General features: G+C 38.5%; 2 protein-coding genes across 5 annotated transcripts in view; both read right to left on the bottom strand.

Moving 5' to 3' along the window:
* LOC133956300 (tumor necrosis factor receptor superfamily member 14-like) overlaps positions 1-21,590 on the bottom strand; it is a 41,437-nt gene that overhangs the window by 3,777 nt on the left and 16,070 nt on the right. The window contains exons 1-8 of one of the 4 annotated variants that reach the window (XM_062391227.1): positions 6,059-6,142; positions 5,826-5,940; positions 4,078-4,213; positions 2,731-2,824; positions 2,419-2,544; positions 1,634-1,789; positions 337-424; positions 60-229 (exon numbers count right to left, since the gene is read on the bottom strand). In XM_062391227.1, the coding sequence (XP_062247211.1) occupies positions 60-229; positions 337-424; positions 1,634-1,789; positions 2,419-2,544; positions 2,731-2,824; positions 4,078-4,119 (676 nt within the window). In that variant the 5' untranslated portion in view covers positions 4,120-4,213; positions 5,826-5,940; positions 6,059-6,142. Of the gene's footprint in view, positions 1-59; positions 230-336; positions 425-1,633; positions 1,790-2,418; positions 2,545-2,730; positions 2,825-4,077; positions 4,214-5,825; positions 6,143-21,590 lie in introns of those variants that run through there. The other 3 variants (XM_062391228.1, XM_062391226.1, XM_062391225.1) reach the window with 3 other exon arrangements.
* Positions 11,330-21,590, bottom strand: part of dnase1l1 (deoxyribonuclease I-like 1) — a 53,927-nt gene continuing 43,666 nt past the window's right edge. Inside the window, exon 9 of the mRNA XM_062391224.1 lies at positions 11,330-12,414. Within this exon, the coding sequence (XP_062247208.1) occupies positions 12,277-12,414 (138 nt within the window). The 3' untranslated portion in view covers positions 11,330-12,276. The remainder of the gene's footprint in view (positions 12,415-21,590) is intronic.

Consider the following 21,590-nt stretch of genomic DNA (forward strand, 5'->3'; position numbering starts at 1 on the left):
TGACGGAGGTCTTATCATCCATGAGAACCACATTTTCTTCCACCACACACACATTGTACCTGCAAGATGTTTTCTCCGCAAAAACAAGGCGACTAATGAACCAGCCACCAAAAGACCCAAAACAACCACTGAAACGATGATTGCAGTTGGTGTCTTTTTTAAATGTCCACATTCAGCGTCAGTTGAAGCTGTTCCTGGTTGCATCAGCTGAAGGTTTTGTGATTCACATCTGGATTGACAGGGGAACATTTTCACAGGACAATGTAGAGGCACCACAGATTCACTGCAAGTGTAAGAAACCAAGCACGTCCATGTCTGGTGTGACTCTTTACTTACTGTGTGTGTGGTCGACAAGACGTAAGCGTCCCATCAGAAAATGATCCGTCACTGCATTCAGAGCAATGAGAGTCTGTGAGGGCTGTTCCTGTACAAACACAAACTAGACACAGTTACTAGTGTACACGTCATATTAGCATTATATAGCAAAGTGGTATTTGACATCAGACCTGTCTGATTTCCGAAGGTAAACCAATATTTTTTGATCATTGAAGTTTTTGAACAGCAAACATTTCTTTGTTCAAATTCTCTCCTTTTTATTTGAGGTGTGATGAAATGTAGAGCAGCAGGCCACTAAACTTACAATCATGATTCTATTAACTAAGGAACAGACAGACTTCTGTTCTTCTATGTTACATTTCAAAGATACAGAAAGTATTTTACATTCTTTTATCTCATCACACCTGGATCACTGAACTGTCTTTTATGACTATATTCATTATTTGTTTTTATATATGCTTTGTTTTTGCTTTGTAACATTGGTTTCAGTAATGTTTAAAGATAAGGTCAGATAATATGTACATTTAATAATCCTCCATTTCCCATTCAACGCAGAGGCACAGGGAAAGCAGTGCATGGGCAAATTGTAGTAAGAATAAAAATATGAATAAATAACTAAATTAAACAACACCTTATATATAAGGCGGTTTTTCAGAATTGTCAAATTATTGTTAATTGTGTCAGACTGCCATTCAGCTCTCTCTCTCTTTTGAAAGAAGGTTATTATTATTATTGCTATTATTACCATAGTTGCACAGGAAGATGGGTAAAACAATGCACAGACCCATATGTGGACATCTGTATGCAGACCAAATTGTGTGTCCGCGTTGACTTTACACATTGACTGTGCATGCTCCAGGTACAATATATCTGCTTACTGGACAGAAATGTGGGATCAGGTACGTATGCACTGAACGCCAGAACAACGCAGAGCCTCATTTTATGAATGGAATTGTGTGACCTGAACGAGTACTCAACTCTCAGCAAAAAAGGAATTCAGAAAGTTTGGTCGGCCTCACCCTATTGAAGTCTAGACATGTTTTATGCTGAACCTAATGGTGCTTTTATAGCGAACGTCCAGATTATGTTTGAAGTCAATGCAAAGACGTGTCAGGATGAAAAATTCACATCTCTTGCCCTGGGTGTCGCATTTAACACCATGCCAAAACGTTTAGTTGTAATATTTGAAATCCACTTGACAATTCATTGACTGGATGGCTCAAATAGCCTGCTCTGTGTTCATAGCTTTTTACAGCTGTGAAAACTTAAATCTTAAAGTCAGCATTAGAACACGCACCTCTGTGTTTGATGTACTGCCCTGGTTGACATTGTTTGTGTTTCTGTGCAGCTGCACAGTGGTTCTCTATTCGGTCTATACAGTAGAATCCTTCCAGAGGTTCACAAACTGAATCCGTTGTTGCTGTGCATGAAGTGTTTGTCTTCAGACCAGAATCTGTCGACACATAGAGGATACATTTGAAGGAGGGCACATATGAAGATACAAAACTGCTGAACTATGTATTCTATGAGAAGGTAACTATGACTTTTTTGTCTGGCAAAATATCATTCAATCTAATCTTAAGTGCTTATTACATCTATAGGAAATAAAATAAAATAAATTTTCCAATTTATAAGTCTACAAGGGTGAAGTAAACACAACACAGTGGAATGATCTCCTGGTGGCAGGAACAATGAGATATGAAGTAAACAACTGACTTTTGTAAAATGTCTCACTTCTGCCATTACTGCAAGTCCCACTGAGAGAAACCAAAGAGCACAGCAGAGTCTCATGACTTGACAGTAAAAAAAAAGAACTAAAAATATGAACTTCATCATGTGCAATGTCTTATGACCTAGCTATGCAAGAAAAGTCCCTTGTGACTCCTTATCCACTATCTCAGTTTCATCTATGCCAAATCAGTAATCTGCAGGAAACTATTCTAATCAGACTCACACAATGACACTGTAAAAAACATCACCAGAACAGCTCAGCTCCGTGTCAGCTCACACACTGTAAGACTTGCAGTAACATGCTTCCTCAATGATTTTAAACCTACAGTAAATGTCAACACAGAAATCTACCTGGACCACAGGTCGTGCAGGGGTAACACTTGTTAAGTCCAGTGGGAAGATTCATGAAGGTGTCATTCACACAGGGCAAACAGGAAGTGCTGCTGAACTCCAGGCAGTGTGTTTCAACACGATTTCCTGTTTTAAAGAAAACTATTTAATTTCATGAGATGTTTGTTGAACAAAGATAAATCATCTTGAGGAAGTACAGGTTATAACGTAACATTGTAACATGTGCTGCATTTTCATTTTTATTACTTACAATAGAAGAAGCCAAGACATAAAAAAACCATTCTAGCCTATTCTTCTCTTTCAGGATCTTACCAGAGGGACAAAGAGGACAGCATTCATTCCCTATCTGATATTCAGTTGGACGACAAGTCAGCGTATTCCAACCGAAGACTTTGACCAAAAGTATCTGTCAAGGATGGGGCAAATGTTTTCATCTTAGTTAAACTTGGTTGACATGTTGACAGTCAATAACTGAGAGAGGAGAGGAGAGGAGAGGAGAGGTTTTGGTTTTCAAAGTTCATTTCTTATGCATTCACAGGACCAAAACAACCAAGTTCAGTAAAGTAAAAAATACAGTTTTTCAATATATACACACACACACAAATATATATGTATACAGACGCATGTACATATCTGTGCACGCTTCCATGCAAACTGTGGTTTCTCAAATTATAGGGCAATATTCAGTTCACAATCTTTTTTACAGAATATTCCATAGCATGATGAACAACACAAATGAAAAAAACCTCCCAGGCCTTTAATCCAGTCTTTCAAAAAATAAAAATCTAAAAGTGCTTCGAGCCGAAGGCACTGAAAAAAATAAATGTTCAAGCGTTTCAGTTTGATTAAGAGGGTACACCCCTCCCCAAGCTCCGGATCAAGGTGCGCTCTGTAACTGTTTTTAGCTTTTGCCCCATGCACCACCCTCCAATGGAGGTCTGCTCACACCGGCAACGGAAAGAGAGGAGAGGAGAGGAGAGGAGAGGAGAGGAGGAGACGACTGGACACTAAAACGACCAAATATGTATTCTTTCATTAATCAATTATGCATTTGGAAAAATGAATAAAACAAAGAAAATATATCTCTTGGTGAAAAAGTGCTGTCACTGACAAAGATGTCAAAAGTATTTGTTGTCATCAAATGCTGCTAGAGACTTTGATTATTGATGATGTTCTCCTGCACGTGGCATCTATTGCACTTCTCTCCGTCCTGGGAGAGGGATCCCTCACATGTGGCTCTCTCTGAGGTTTCTACGTATTTTTACCCTGTTAAAAGGGTTTTTAGTAGTTTTTCCTTACTCTTGCTGAGGGTTAAGGACAGAAGATGTCACACCATGTTAAAGTCCTATGAGATGAATTATAATTTGTGAATATGGGCTATACAAATACAATTTGATTGATTGATTGATAATGATGTGCTGTAGACAAAATTATGTGATCTCTGCAGAGGGATTAATACGTTGTTGTTGTGAACTTGTCTGAGCGGAGAATCTCCTGCTGTGTTGTGCATGTGTGAAAGGAAAACTGCAGAGAAAGTCAGTCCCCCGATTCTCTGGAGATCCTCCACAGGACATGTCTACATAACGGCTAATAAGTGACAGAGAGAGGAAAAGAGGATCAGAACTGTAGACGGCGAGGAGCAGTGTGATGCAACTTTACCAACAAAGGTGCAGCTTCCAAATGTTTACTTCTCAGATTCATGTTGAACGGCAGGTTGTCAGTTTTCTTGAGCTGAAGTCACCATCACTGAGATCTGGCTGGAGATGATTTTTAAATCCAAAAAAGAGGGAGACATCTGGAATCAAAGAGGACTCAGCTTTACAAACCGCACAGAACAGCAGGGGACCTGTCAACATTACTGCTGCTAATCTAATAAAGGCTGTCTTTCTTTAATTTTGGTGAGTGGTAACATTAATATCAAAGAGCTAAAAAATAGGTAAACTGGACTTGGTTGAGTTTCTTGAAGACATTTCACGTGTCATCCAAGAGGCTTCGTCATTTCTAACTGTCTGCTGGTCCACCCCAAAGACCAACACCCAGACAGAAGCAGAGCAACGTGGTTCATGCGGTTGAATGTAGTGAGGAATGCTCGGACCTTTACACTGGGGAAACTAAATAACCTCTTCATTAACGCATGGCACATCACAGGAGAGCTGGCGACTCAGGTCAGCACTCAGCAGTCTGCCTACATCTAAAAGGACAATGGACGTTCATTTGAAGAAAACACAGTCCACATTATGGCCAGGAAAGACAGATTTGTTAAAGAGGAGTGAAGGAAGTTATCTACGTCAAACTAGAAAAAACATATCTGAGCAGAGGAGGAGGGTTAAGACACAACCTTTCAGCCACATACAACAGAGTCCTGACTCTCCTCCCCAGGAAGTTCACACGTTAGGACATATGACCCACAGGGGGCAGGTCAACAGCTCCCAGTGAAACCAACAGCCGCTCAGGTAACCTCAAGGAAACTTAACCAAGTCCTGTTGACCTGTTTTCGAGCACTTGGATATACCATGATCTGGATGACTGAATGTCTTCAGAGGCAGATAACAATAATCATTACACCTAGCACTGGAGTCAGCTCAGCTTTAACAACCCATTGCTCTGCTCAAAGTTCATGTTTATTTCTGTTCCCTTTCAAAGTTCGCAAACGGTTCAACGTTTCAGTGAGATCCAGTGGATTTGAGATAAGGGTGTAACCTACATGAGTTGTTGGCTGTAATAAGATACTGTACCACACCACGCTCACACAGCGTGACAACTAACAGAAAAAGGCTGTTGATGACGTGACAGTTTTTGCTGAAATAAAGTGACACCCAGTGGGTCATAATGCTTAGGTTATTGTGTCTTAGCGCAGCGGTACTTCGGTCTTGTTTCCAAACTGCGTTGCTAATTCAACAGCTGCAACAGCTTGAAGCTACACAGAGGCAGCTGTCTTCCCCCCAGCTTCCACACACAGTCAGCAAAATTAGAGTCAGCAAAATTAGCAATAATAAAACAGAATTAAAAAAACATTTATTTTAGAAATTGATACATCTCACTTTCCACCTTAAAACTATAAAATTAACTGAACTATGAACTAGTTCAGAATTTAAATGGTGAACTATGAACGTAAACTGTTCATGTTTACTTTTATGAATTGAACTTGGAACTTCATGAGAGGTGTGAACTTGCACAACCCTGCCTGACACCATGTTCACAGTTCTCTGACAGAGTAAAAACGTCAGTTAAATGAAATGTAATGTAATGAGAGGTTTAAGGGATACGTCATAGAAGACAACACTATCTGTTGCACTGTTTCGTTTCCAGAAAATATATGGGGCCGAATTATCTGCGACATGTACTGGTTCACTCCTGCTCTTTATTATGCAACATTCAGAGGTTATATAGAAATTTAGTCTGCTCACCTTCAATTAATATGATGCCATTCTGTAGGTTCCCTCTATAGTCAGTTTAATTTCACAGCGAAGGGCGGGTGTTTACTCAAAGGATCGCGCTTCCTGGATCAGTATCTCGGTAAAGCTGGAAACATAATCTCAGATTCGAATTTCCAGGATCAATAAATCACGAGCGAAACGTTCTTAAATCCCATAACGCGCCACTCTCTCGTAGTAAGGTAGAAAACAGGTTACACGCTTACTTTAATCAACACGAGCCGTCCTCCGGTCTGTACACAGACAAAACATCGTATCAGTGTACAGACTGACGAGAGCACAGGGACCGTAAAACCAAAACCGAAAATGGATGTTACAAAAGTAGTAGTGTATTTCTCACCAAAATCAGATCACACATCCAGGGTCTCCTGTTTTTTGTACTACAATACTTGTGTAATAGTGGATTCTAAATAGAAGCTAGAATTACAATTTTCTTTTATTTATTTCCTTTGTCATCTGTATTCAGATAAACCCATCACAAGTTTAAATCTAAATATATATAAGAGTTCGTATCAAGATCACGTTGAGGCAACATTATGCTTGTTAACTCAGATAAAACAGGTTCTAACCTTAACCCGTTTTGTCCTTTAATTCTCACTTAAAACAAATTTTCTAGGACCGCCTTCTTTCACTTGTGTAACGTCAAAAAAATCGGACATGTCCTAGTCCACGCCTTTGCATTCAGACTTGATTATTGTAATTCCTTATTATCAGGCTCCAGAAGTAAATCGTTAAAAAGTCTGCAGCTTGTCTAAAATGCGGCAGCACGTGTCCTGACAAGAACCAAGAAGAGAGACCACATTTCTCCTGCATTAGCTTCACTACCCTGGCTTCCAATTAAATCTTTTCGAATTTCAAATGTTCCTCCTCACCTTCAAGGCCCTTCATATTATGGCACCATTATACATTAAAGAGTTGATAGTACCTTATCAACCAACTACAGCATTTCTTCTTCTACACTTGTAATGGTCAAAATTTGGGGTGACAGTTGAATGCCAATCGGGTTCACCACATATATCCAGAATAAACAGGACGGGAGGCCGATGATTCCAGAAATACACATTTTATTAACGTCTGACAAATATTTAAAAGGACTGATCAAACAGCATAAGATCATGTAGTGGATGAGTGGCATTATGGAAGACCTGCGAATAGAAGGGAACTCTCATCAAACGTCTCAGCAGAGAGAGAGAGAGGATTCAGCCCGTGCTACAAATAAAGAAGCCACTGGGACTGTAACAAGACTTTTATTTGGATGATTATTTAATATTAGAAGTGCTGCTATCGTCATTAATGTAAGTCTTGTTTGACGAATGGTAAAATAATAATCAAGCAGCACACAGTCATGCATATAAGTTTGGCATCTTGTTTAAGTGTATTTAGTTGTTTGTTCAACTTATATTGATATTTAAATACTGTTTGCATTCATTCATTTAAGTACACTGTAAAATACATTTATTTTATTTATTGGAGTGAAGTTGTTAGAAATATATTTTCATATTTGTGTAACTTCTTGTTCTTTTTGTGTTTTGAAGGTTTTCAACCTGATGAACCAACCAGCAAACTACTAACAAATACGGAAAAATAAAGAATCAAATCAAATCAAAGTTTATTGTCACATGCACCAATGACAGCGTCATCGGAGCAGTGAAATTCTTATGACATGGCAGGCAAACATCTACGCAGTAGGCGACTTTACAAAATGACAAAAAAAATAACATACTATGTAACATAACATATAACATAACATATGATTGATCTGTGTTGGAAAAAGCGGTCCCGTGCGTCCTTTGGGGTTCATGTACCAGGCCATTGCAAGTTGGGCAAGAGTTGAAGAAAAAACCTAGGAACTTGACAGAATCCTAACACTGGTGTGATTGCACCAGTTGATAATCATTGCAAGCGACATTATACAATGAAATAACAGAAGAGGGCCTCTAGTTTACAGAGACAAAAACTCACCAATATTCAAGCCATTACACCAGGATTGCACATTTCCAATCAAACAAATTAATCAGAAAGAAATCTATTTCTAAACAAGGCTAAATAATCTAAATAAAATTTAAATGTGGGAAAAAACAGTGACTAAATATCCTGCCTGAAGGCCGCCCTATGAAACAAACATGTCGTATTAGGTCACACAATTATTAAACATGTTTATCAAAATGTTTCAAAACATTAACAAACATAAAACACATAATTATGCCATACCTTCAGAGACCCACGCCGTTCTTATTGTCTTGATGACAATTACTAAAGCAGAAAAAGAATTACACTCAATGTCACAGACGTATAATAGTATGGACTCTGGATACATGTCCGGTGCATCATTTACAAGTATCGTTCCAATTACTTTTCTATGTACACGCTGACTGGAGGAGATTACATCGTGGATTAAGGCGATGCTGTTACAGACACACACAAGTTAATACAATTTAACGCAACAAACAATATGCGTCCACACCTGCTGTGCCCAGTTACATTTCCTTACCGGACCGGCAGTGGAGGGAGAGAGAGCTTCTACAGTGTCCCTAAATAAACTTCTCTGACTCCCTGCGTCCTATGGGCATCACCGTTCTCTCAGGTAAATTACAGCTCTGATTTTATATCAACAATGACATATAAGCCTAACTTGGAAAGTAACAATGCTAAAACGATCATGTTTTAGCTAAAGCTTTTATTAAGGATTAATCCCATTACACACTTAACATGGTATTGCCATCAGAAGGAGACTAATCCTGTGAGTAACAGTGATAGATGAATCCAGCAGCTTCAGTAGGACACATGAAGCTTAACCCATACAAAAGAAGCATGTTCACCAACTTGTGGGGAGTGTTTTCATATGACACGTGTTTGGTGTTTGTGCATTGCAATGATCACCAGCGTCAGACAAAAGCTTTTTTTGGCAGAGCTGGCCACGTCTGTGTATACTTCATAACTCCCTGTGTTTCATATGAACAATGAGCATCAGTTTTTAAAACCTGTTATTAGTCCATTAGTTTTGGATCCTAAATTGCACAGACATAAACCCTCCAAAATCTGGTAGGAGTTAGCCAAATACACTTATAGCCTCTTTAGTTAGGTCTGTTGCACAACTCACAATACATAATACAAAAGTTTTTTTTTGATTGGCCTTTGCACTGCTGTTATTCCAAGGCACTATTATAAACCTATGTGCTGACTTATGAAGATGAGTGTTACAAACCAGCCCTAGAGAAAACCAAGTCGCAACATGATGTATGAGTCTCCCCTCTTCCCAGGTCCAAAGCACCACCTGCAACAAATTATTACAGCCCATTTAGAGGTTTATTAAAACTCTTTTTGCTTCAGGGTGGGAAAACAGCCAAACAACAAACAAAAACAACCTTAAGGTGATAAACCGATACTTATCTACTCAAATTAAAGAAACAAAAGGACAAGTTATTGACCTAACTCTTAATCCAAAAACTGGAGAAAACAAGCTCCCTGGATATGAACCTACACACTTACAGTCATCATCCACTCAGTCAGTCATTGAGCCAAACACACCTGCAAAACATCACACACAGGCACCACAGCAGAGAGAGAGGTAGAGAGATCCACAAAACAGACACTTAAACCTATGCACAGGACATATCACACGACATCAGGGGTCTAACAACACACAAAATGTTAACCCTTATTCTATATATTCAATCTAAATATTATATATACATCTAAATATTAAATCTAAAAATGAATCTCAACAGTACATCTAAATATGGATATAAATATTAATTTAATACTAAATATAAATCAAAGTCTTAATGTTACACAGGACTGACCTAAAGGTTCTCCTGCTTTCACTCAAGGCTCTGAATGGGCAACGGCCGAGTTATATAGCTGACTCTCTAACAAACAGGAATATCTGCCTCTTAGGTAGTTGAGCTAAAAACTCAACCGCTCCTCTAACTAGAATTTAATTGCACAAGTTAATAACTATACTGAGTTCATTAACATATGTATGACTTACTTGAAACTTTTACCTGCAACTACATATGGCAATGTGGAGAGTTTATTTTGATATTGATATTGTGAAAAATATTATTTGGACTCAAATATGCAAATGTGAGCAAAGTCAAATCATTTGACCTTTAATCAGAATATCTGTTCACATTGCTTTATGCCAGGGACCTTCAACATTTATATTTTGCAAAGAGTATCTTTGTAAACCAAACTTTCACAACCACAACAAACCATAGCCATATTAACAAAATTTCAGTAATTTATCTAGATAATGAGTCAAGGGCAAAAATTACTATATAATGGGGAGTTGCGACTGAAGGATGACCTGCTGACACCTAACCAGGGCTTTCAGTCGTAGGCTGTTGGCCTTCCTTCAGACAAAAAGTCATCATTCCATCTTATTACTTGTGTGTAGTTTTGCTCATTGTGCGGACACCAGTGTAATAATGATTTGTTATTTCATCCCAACACTCTGTAATAGAGAAAAGATGGCCCGAGTAAAAATCATGATAGCACCTAACTCTGGAGAGGAATGTGCATTCACAGCGAGCGGTTCCGCTTTCTAAACTGAGCATGCAGCCCTCAGGGCTATTTAATATTCCCCACTTCTTCACTGTGTAAACTGCTGCTTCATTTGGAATTTTATCTGCCTATGTAATACCTATATTCATATTATTTAATTTAATTTTATATTACCCAGTCCTTCACCGTGTAAACTGCTACTTCATTTGAATTTGACTTGACTATGTTATATTTATACATATATTCATATTCATATTATTTAATTTAATATTCCATTCACCCTGTAAACTACTGGTTCACTTGACTAAATTATATGTTACGATGGGATATGTTATGTTACATAGCATGTTGTTTTTTTTCTATCCTCTGAATAGTCACCATGTACATTCTGCTCCCGAATCATACAAATACACTTACTTCACATATACTTATCTTATTTAATATTCCCCACTTCTTCACCCTGAAAACTGTTGCTTCATTTGAATTTATTTGACTATGTTATATTATATGTTATACATATATTCATATTATTTTATTTAATATTCCCCACTCCTTCACCTTGTAAACTGCTGCTTCATTGAACTTTGACTTTAATTTGTATGTTATATGTTATACATATATTCATATTACTTAATTTAATATTCACTTGACTGTGTTATATGTTATATGTTACAATGTTATGTTATATGTTATGTTACATAGTATGTTATTTTTTTGTCATTTTGTAAAGTCGCCTATACTGCGTAGATGTTTGCCTGTCATGTCATAAGAATTTCACTTCTCCGATGACACTGTCATTGGTGCATGTGACAATAAACTTTGATTTTATTTTATTTTATTTAATTTCCATATGAGGAAGAAAGAATTGAAGGTATATCCTATGTTTTCCAACCTCAATCGCCAAAATCAGATTGAAATCTTTTTCCCAACACATACACAATTATAGAAAAAAACAGATCTCAGCAAAAGTATTGACAAAGTGCATTGTTTATTCCATTCATAAGACATCAACATTTAATAAGAGTGATTTGTCGCCTCCCAGCTTGCACATTTGTATATGTGTGATCGTGCTGTCTTTTGTGTTAACTTGTACTCAGGTGAGCAACATGAGTAAACACCATCTAAAAGATATTTGCCCATTCCACTCTGGAAGAGAGGAGAGGAGGACTGCTGGCTGAAGTGACAACTGTCGCTGCGCTGTACATGTTTTGGAAATCCCTGAGTAGCTAGCGTAGTTGTGTGTTGGTCTAAAAGAGCAGCTGGAGGTAAACACAACTTGGTAATTTCACCTTCTCCTCCAGAAACTGCATCTGGATGACTGTCGTTTGCAGAGCTACCTGAGGCTGACGAGGTGGCCTGCTAAATTTGGTCGAACGCGACAACAGTGTGTTCCATTCTCAACGCTGATTGGCTTTCGTGACATCAAATAAAAAAAAAAGTCATGTTTATTTGGTTTTATATTTAAACTCAAGTTAGTGAAGCGAATGTGGCAAATTTTGCATATATTGTGTAGCATTGTTGACTTGTTTGGCGTGGATCCATTGTCATTCTTGGCCTATCATCATCATCATCATTATCATTAAGTAAACAGTTTTTCTGTAGTTTTTTTATTGCTATAGCTTAATGATGCAAAGATTTGTTGTCATACTGAGGACTCCTGCAGGTACATGGGTAGATGAATTACTGTGAAATAAGATGAATTATATAACAGTTGTGTCATTTCCAGTTTTTATTCTTTTCTAACCCTGAATTTGAAACCTGGAGGGCCATTTCTGTGGAGTTTTAACGTGCTAATGTTTGGCATGTCTACATATTGGATAATTATACAGTTCTCATCAGTCCATAAAGAAATCTGGTCTGAGATTGTCCTCATGAACAAAGCTCCACAGGGTATATTGTTCAGTTGTCATGTGAACACTTAAGAGACAAGATGGATGAGGACGAACAAAAAGAGGAGCTTTGTGCTGGTTAGAGAAGTTGCATCATTGAAAGGGAATCTTGACTTGACGACCTTCAGCAGAACTTCCACTGGGTAGTGATCACTGACCTCCAGCGCCTGAGCAGAAACCACACAAGAAACATTTTGCAAACCACACACCAGAGTTTTACTTTTATTTTTGGGGATTTTGCATATTTTACTGGTTTACTTCAGTTGGTCTCACACACAAACTGTTACCTGCTCCTCTGTGAGTCTGTACTCTGTTTGGAAGTTATATGGTTTGGCAGAAAGAGGCACAATTACTCTTGTAAATGCTGCCCCATGCACAACGATCCTGTAACACAGAGAATGGACATAACTAAGTACATCTTAATAAAACTGTATATTCTCATTTAAAATAAGTAAGGCATATTGAAGAGTGAAAGGTCTGCTTTAATTTGTTTTCCTGTGAAAAACAAAACAAACAAGAAAACAGGCCAATTTAGCATTTTCCTAATATCTTTAAACTTTAAAAGCAACATGAAAAACAAAATAGAAAAGCTGCTTGTTATTTTGTTTGATTCAGATTCCATTTTTCAGTTTTCCCTTGCAAATAAAAGAAGACAACTGAATGAGATTAAAGGACTGAACAGGAAGTCAGATGAAATTCTCATAACAAAAATGAAAAGTGAAGGCGAAAAGGGACTGAGTGGAGTTTTTCCTGTTTTAAATTGGGAAGTATATGATTCTTGCTTGACTTGAAAGGGGAGTCACTGAGGGGGAGCAGGGACTGAAAGGAGTTGTTCCTCGGACCTCTCCTAGGCTCCCCTGAGAGAAAGCATCTGTTCAGAAAGGGGGGAGTATACATCCTCTAAGCATGAAGAGGGATTTTCAAGGTCTCGTCTCTGTAATTTACAGAAAGGAGACTAAAAAAAAAACAATTCTTTAATGGGGTTTAAGCCAAAAACACAATTTGTTATATGTTTATTTGTGGTAAACTTTTTGAACTTTTTGTTTCATTTGGTTTTCATAAAAATTCGACAATACTTAGTTAAGGGTTTAATTTGGGAACATATTGGGTTTAACTTGACATTTTAAACTTTAAATACTAGATAATGATAGTTTGATAGGAGGAGGGATAAGTCAAAATTTATTTTAAGGTGTCCACCGTCAGATTAAATTATTGAAATTAAACAATAACAGAGCGAGAACACATAATAATCTAATTCAAATTAAAACAACCTCTGAAACAACACAGGGAACTAAAACTTTTAAATGTGGTCTTTTAAACATTAGATCACTGTCATCAAAAGCTATTTTAGTTAATGAAATAGTCTCCGATTACAACATAGATTTATTATCCGTCACTGAGACGTGGCTGCATCCTGATGAATATGTCAGTCTAAATGAATCTACTCCCCCAGTCATATAAATTCACATGTTCCCAGAGAATTTGGACGAGGAGGTGGAGCTGCTGCTATTTTTAACTCCAGTCTATCAATTAATCCTAAACCTAAACTCAGCTACCAATCATTTGAATGTCTGGTTCTTAGTCTTCCACGCCAATCCAGGAAACACCAACAGCCAGTCATATTTGCTGTAGTTTACCGTGCTCCCAGGGCTTATACTGTTTTTATCAAACTTAGTCCTAAAGACCGATACAATTATTATTGTTGGTGACTTTAATATACATGTTGACAATAAGAAAGATTGCCGTAGCGTAGCATTTAGTTCAATACTAGACTCAATTGGTTTCAGTCAGTGTGTACACCAACCTACTCATTGTTGTAACCACACACTTGACCTTATATTATCGTACGGTGTCGGAATTTAACATTTAACAGTACATCCGCGCAATCCAGTTCTATCAGACCATAATTTAATAACCTTCGATTTTTCAATATCTGAATATAGGCCAATAATAAAAAACTCATTTTCTAGATGTCTACCTGATAGTGCTGTAGCTAAATTTAAGGAAATAATTCCAATTACATTTAAACCCATATTATCCGTAGATATAAAGAACAAATTCTTTAAAAACCCGAGCTCCATTGAGATCGACCACCTCGTCGATAGCTCTGCAGACTCATTACGATTAACATTAGACTCAATAGCCCCTCTAAAAAAGAAAAATGTCAAACATAGTAAATTAGCTCCGTGGTATAATTCCCAGACAAATGAGTTAAAACAATTATCAAGAAAACTAGAAAGGAAGTGGCGCTCCAGTAACCATGTTGAAAACCTCATAGACTGGAAGAATAGTGTTAAAGAATATAAAAAGGCTCTCCACAAGGCAAGAGCTGCCTACTATTCAAAACTAATAGAAGAGAATAAAAACAACCCCAGGTTTCTCTTCAGCACTGTAGCCAGGCTGACAGAGAGTCACACCTCCACCGAACCCAGTATTCCTCCATCCCTAAATAGCAATATCTTTATGACCTTTTTTAATGATAAAATTCTAACTATTAGAAATAAAATCAACCATCTCCTGCCCTCAATTGGCACTAATACCCTCCCAACAACAGAGATCTCAGAAACGGCTGAGAATCCTACCCATTACTTAGACAGCTTCTCTCTGATCACCTGTGATCAGCTTACCAAATTAATCTCAGGTTCTAAACCAACAACCTGTATTTTAGATCCCATTCCTACAAAATTACTTAAAGAAATTCTGCCCCTAATTGATAGTTCGTTACTTAATACAATCAATCTGTCATTATCATCAGGTTATGTACCACAGTCTTTTAAAATAGCAGTAATCAAACCCCTTCTCAAAAAACCCACTCTAGACCCAGAGGTTTTAGCCAATTACAGACCAATATCTAATCTCCCCTTCATGTCTAAAATCTTAGAAAAAGTGGTAGCTAATGAGCTGTGTGAGTTTCTCCAGGAAAATAATATATATGAAAACTTTCAGTCGGGGTTTAGAGCCAATCACAGTACAGAGACAGCCTTGGCAAAAGTCTTGTGTCTGTCCTCGTTCTGTTAGATCTCAGTGCAGCATTCGACACAATTGACCATCATATTCTATTACAAAGACTCAAACAGTTAATTAACATTAATGGAACCGCCCTTAACTGGTTTAAATCGTACTTTTCTGATCGCCCCCAATTCGTGCAAATTAATGATGAGTCATCTGTGCGCACCAAAGTTAACCATGGTGTTCCAAAGGGCTCTGTGCTCGGCCCAATTTTATTCTCATTATATATGCTTCCACTAGGAAACATTATCAGGACACACTCGGTAAATTTCCACTGCTATGCGGATGACACCCAGTTATACTTATCAATAAAACCTGAACAAAGTAATCAATTAACTAACCTTCGAGCATGTCTCAAGGACATAAAAACCTGGATGACCCGCAATTTTCTCCTATTAAACTCAGACAAAACAGAGGTTATAATACTTGGCCCCAAACACCTTAGAGATACATTATCTAATGATATAGCTGCGCTAGACGACATTGCCCTTGCTTCCAACAAAACAGTCAGGAACTTGGGAGTGATCTTCGATCCTGTTTTGTCCTTTAATAGTCACTTAAAACAAATTTCTAGAACCACCACACTTTTTCCACTTGCGTAATATCTCAAAAATCAGACATGTCCTTTCGCAAAAAGATGCAGAAAAACTAGTCCACGCCTTTGTTACATCGAGACTGGACTATTGTAATTCATTATTATCAGGCTCCAGCAGTAAGTCGTTAAAGACTCTACAGCTTGTCCAAAATGCCGCAGCACGTGTCCTGACGAGAACAAAGAAAAGAGAGCACATTTCTCCAATATTAGCATCGCTACACAGGCTTCCAGTTAAATCTAGAATAGAATTTAAGATTCTCCTCCTCATCTTCAAGGCCCTTAATAATATGGCGCCATTTTACCTTAAAGAGCTGTTAGTACCTTATAAACCCGCTAGAGCACTCCGCTCCCAGAATTTAGGCCTACTTGTCGTCCCTAAAGTCTTTAAAAGTAGAGTAGGAGCCAGAGCTTTTAGCCATCAAGCTCCTCTGCTGTGGAATAAACTACCACTTTCAGTTCGGGAGGCAGACACCATCTGTTCATTTAAGAGTAGGCTCAAAACCTTCCTTTTTGATAAAGCTTATAGTTAGAGCTAATTAGTGCGGCAGAACGTTACTTGTTCTATTTTATGACACATGACACACAGAGCTTCTTTTTCTAGCTTCTCCTTCCTCTTCTCCATCCCTATCCCTATCCCCCTTCCCCGGAATCCCTTTGATTTATCACCCGCAGATCCAGGGCATCTGTGGCCGCACCATGGATTGCGGTTTGTTGATCGCGCACATGGGGTCGCGATGGTGGATCCAGTGTGGCGGATTCTGTGTCGTTTGGGCTGGTCGTGGTGGTGGTGGCGGCCCTGTGTGGCGGATTCTGTGTCGTGTGGGCTGATCGTGGTGGTGGTGGCAGACCCTGTGTCGCGTTGGCATCGGATACGGGCATTGGACCAGGACCGCGGCGGCGGCTCGTGGTGGGTGGCGGTGGACGGTGACTGTGGACTGGAGTGGCGTTCTGGTCTGGATGGTGGATCATGGTCCTGCTGGTTGCTGACCATGGACTGTGATTGCAGCGGGACTGCATGGCATGTTATCACCCGCAGATCCAGGGCCTCTGTGGCCGCACCATGGATTACGGTTTGTGGATCGCGCACCGGGGGTCGCGGTGTTGGATCCAGTGTGGCGGATTCTGAGTCATGTGGGCTGATCGTGGTGCTGGTGGCGGACCCTGTGTCGCGTTGGCATTGGGCACGGGCGGTGGACCAGGACCGCAGTGGTGGCTTGTGATGGGTCCTCCTGGTGGGCGGCGGTGGACGGTGACTGAGGACTGAAGTGGCGTCTGGTCTGGATGGTGGATCGTGGTCTAGATGGTTGCTGAGCATGGACTGTGCTTCATCAATGCTGCTAGAGACTTTGATTATTGCTGATGTTCTCCTGCACGTGGCATCTATTGCACTTCTGTCCGTCCTGGGAGAGGGATCCCTCACATGTGGCTCTCTCTGAGGTTTCTACATATTTTTACCCTGTTAAAAGGGTTTTTTGTAGTTTTTCCTTACTCTTGCTGAGGGTTAAGGACAGAGGATGTCACACCCTGTTAAAGCCCTATGAGATGAATTGTAATTTGTGAATATGGGCTATACAAATAAAATTTGATTGATTGATTGATGTTGGGGTTGTCCTTCGGGATGCTTACCCTCATCAAATGCTGCTAGAGACTTTAATCTTTAATCTTGAAGACTTTAATCTTGATGATGTTTTCCTGCACGTGGCATCTATTGCACTTCTGTCTGTCCTGGGAGAGGGATCCCTCACATGTGGCTCTCTCTGAGGTTTCTACGTATTTTTACCCTGTTAAAAGGGTTTTTTTAGTAGTTTTTCCTTACTCTTGCTGAGGGTTAAGGACAGAGGATGTCACACCCCTGTTAAAGCCCTATGAGATGAATTGTAATTTGTGAATAAGGGCTATACAAATAAAATTTGATTGATTGATTGATTGATAACGTGAGGAAATTGTTTGCATTGATTAGTGACCAATATGTTTTTAGTAAGAGTATCCATATTCTACACTACGGGCGGATATAAATAAGATTAACATGTCTGCTTTTCCTCACTGGAAATGACACATGTGCGGTGCACAGACTGCACATGAAATCAAACAGTTAAACTGCTTTACGAAAGAAGTTATTGATACAGCTGTGAATAAATAATACAATATTGAGAACTTTAAAGATATTATTAGAATGAAATAAACTAAAGTATACATGGTTGATGCATGGTATGAAATTACGACTGGTATTTGAGGGAGAAAAAACATCTGTTGATCTGACTGCTGGCAGATAACTAGTGCAAGTGTAATGCTCATACTTATAATAATGGCCCAGAGTGAATTCAGCAACAAAAACAGCGACTCACCAGCCACTATCTGTCTCAAACTTTCTCTGATAATGAAAGTTAACGCATGAGATGAATCATGTTTAGAAAGGATGTTGGCTGAAACTTTACAGCACTGGTTGACAAAGGCGTATAACTGTGTCTACCACAACAGCAGTTTGATTTCTCCTACGGTATTATAGTTGATGCATTTTGAATAGATATGACTTGATGTATTTTAGTGTGGTGCTTTCCCTTAAGTTGTCAATTAATGACAAAAGGGGGGAAAGGTATCTACATACATATACAAACTGTCCAAATAGTTTATGACTGTTTTAATGATCTCAGCTGTGTATGACCTGAAAGCTGTCGGACTCATTTTATTGCTTATCTCCCAGATAACGGGTTCAAATGTGTACAAATCATATTGAATTTCTCATAAGATACTAAATCATGATCTGTTTCTTTTCCCTTATGATGAGTGGGAATTGAGGTGGAGAGACGAGAAGGCAACTGGCCGGTGCATCACGGACTGAGGCTTGCTGACAACTGCATGTGCAGCCCCTGTCTTCAGTCTGATCAAGGCCGGTACAGTTTTATCCACAAACTCTTTAGCAAAAACCTGAATTTTACATATTTGTATGTGTTTTCATCTATAGGTAATATTGCTGATAAACATTTTAACCTGCTTTCATTTATGAGCTATTATAAGAATATAAATTGAGCACATTCATCTGTTTACACATACATGAAAGACTACATGCTGTAGTCAGTCACAACAAGATATGAGGATTGGCAACGGACTGACCAGTTAAAGCATTTAATTAACTAACGGAATAGGATTGTTTGGTTTAAACTCAACTGAGAGTTGCAAATGCAAGTTTTACTGTTTGAGCGTGGTTTATTCTGATCTGAGCTGTGTTGGAGATTCAATATTGTGATTGTTTGACGATTTGAGATAAATATTGGGTGATTGTCTTGCTGCAATTAAGAGCAAAGTTGGTGACATCCAGTCACTTGTGGAAGTGCTTGATCTTGTTCAAATATTAGATATGGAGGACCATACATGACTTAAGTAAAAATAAATAAATGTATAAATAAATACAGAAATAAATAAATAAATAAAAAAGGAAATAAATTAATTAATACAGAAATAAATAAATTAATATGTTAATACCAAAAGAAATGTCAAAAGAAATGTCTAAAATATATTTTAACATTAATTTTTTTTTCCCTGATACATTTCCTTTTCATTTGCAGTGTCCTTATGCTAATGAGAAAGGCGGGCTTAACCGCAGTCTCATGCAGGATTGGTCACAGGAGTGTAATGATCCAGCCCTACTACTTCTGCCTCTCAATGCTGGTGTCCAGTAGCTGTTTGCAGCGTTGAGCCAGCTCACACTTAAAATGAACTAGTTCAAGTTCAGAGGGTTAGTTAAGGTTATTTTTTATTGGGATGATTTAGGTGTCAGTAGTCCTGACTGTGAGCGTCACGTCTCGTGTTCTACTGAGCACAATGAGCGAGCCGAGAGGAGGAGGAGGAAACAGAAACTACAGCTACTGGACACCAGTCAGCGTTGAGAGGCAGACGTAGGGCTGGATCATTACACTCCTGTGACCAATCCTGCATGCGACTGCAGTTAGGCCCGCCTTTCTCATTAGCATAAGGACACTGCAAATGAAAAGGAAATGTATCAGGGAAAAAATAAATGTTAAAATATATTTAAGACATTTCTTTTGACATTTCTTTTGGTATTAACATATTTATTTATTTATTTCTGTATTAATTTATTTATTTCCTTTTTTATTTATTTATTCATTTCTGTATTTATTTATACATTTATTTATTTTTACTTAAGTCATGTATGGTCCTCCATAATTAGAAGGGGACTTTTGTGTTGTGTTGTTTTTGTTTCCTTCACAGTTGTTGAATCGACATCATTTTGTATTGACTGTGATGAATTAGTGGCTTTACCAGGTGATTGATTGATTTGATGATTTAATTGATTTGGTGTTTAAGTAATTTATTGATTAATTAATTGACAATTGATTGGTTAATTGGTGTGTTGCTAATTGGTTAATTGGTTTAAATGATACAATATTAAACAGCTTTAAGTAGCTTTACATTTTAGCAATCATTCTTTAATTTACAATAAGGGAACAAGAGTAAGCTGCTACTATGTGGAAAAAGGAGACTCAAAGTCCAAAACCAATTACTCCTGTTGATGTGGTACAGAAAAATAATCCTTTAGTTACAGACATCGCTTACGTTTCAAAGATATCAAAGAAATGGCATCAACGCTGGCCTAAAATTGACCGTCCATGGCCGGTAGAGGGGACTATGAACCCAGATGTAATCAGAATAATGTGAGAGCTTGTGTCTACATACAAGGCTGAGCAAAAGAGGGGTAAAAAGGGGCAAAAACGCAGCAGAAAGAGACAATTGGAGCTTGACATTCTCCAGTTGTTTGAAATTGAGGGACAGAAATTGATCAAAGCTGCAAACGATAAGAAAGCTAGGGACATAGACAATACGAGACAAACAGAAAGACAAATAACACTGATGAACCAGGTAGAGGAGTAGCAAACCCAGAGGGAAAAGCTGCAGAAAGAAGGCTCTAAACTATCAGTCATGAAAAACAATCTAAGCCCAAGAAAACAGTTGACACTCAAGAAAATGCTTCCTGTGGTCGTCCGAGGGCAGAATTTGGAGTATAAGCCTTGCAGAATACAGATATGTCAAGCATAATTGAGAAGTCACCCATCTTTCAAGATGGAGCACATTCTTGGATTTCGAAGTTGGAAGAGATCATGGTGGGAGAGCAACTTGCCATGGGAGATATTAAAAGACTCTTGGCTAATCTCCTTGGAGTTCATGCTATGGGAGATATTCTACAGAAAGCTGGACTTGATCAATATGTGGGAACTGCTGTGAATGATTCAGAGATGTTTTGTGCAAATAGAGGTTGAGTGTGTAGAGCGCTTAAAGAGGCCTTTCCGACAAATTTACATCCTGACAACATTCTTATTGAACCACTGAGATAGGAAGAAAACCCAAGAGCCTATGTTTCAAGAGCTCATCAAGTTTGGAGAAATGTCCCAGGAAATGACCCTGACTTGAATCAAATGGAGCAGTCAATTTTGAGAGCCAAAATACAGAAGGGGTTGCCCCTAACAGTGAGGAGCAAACTGGTAGAGGTGGTTGGTCTGGGAAGCTTGGAAAAAGGTGTTTATACAGATGATATAGCCCATAATGTGGTGCTGTATAGGACAAAGGAGCATGATCAGAAACAACAAGACCAAGAGGTTCTTAGAAAACTCAAATACAACTGGTGGATAATAAGAAAATTAATAAGCAAGCTCTGGTTTTACAGAATCAGGCTCCACTAGATCAATCATTACTACACTCACAGCTGAACCAGGTACAGCTACAATC

Source organism: Platichthys flesus, chromosome 7, assembly GCF_949316205.1.
Source record: "Platichthys flesus chromosome 7, fPlaFle2.1, whole genome shotgun sequence".
Lineage (NCBI taxonomy): Eukaryota > Metazoa > Chordata > Actinopteri > Pleuronectiformes > Pleuronectidae > Platichthys > Platichthys flesus.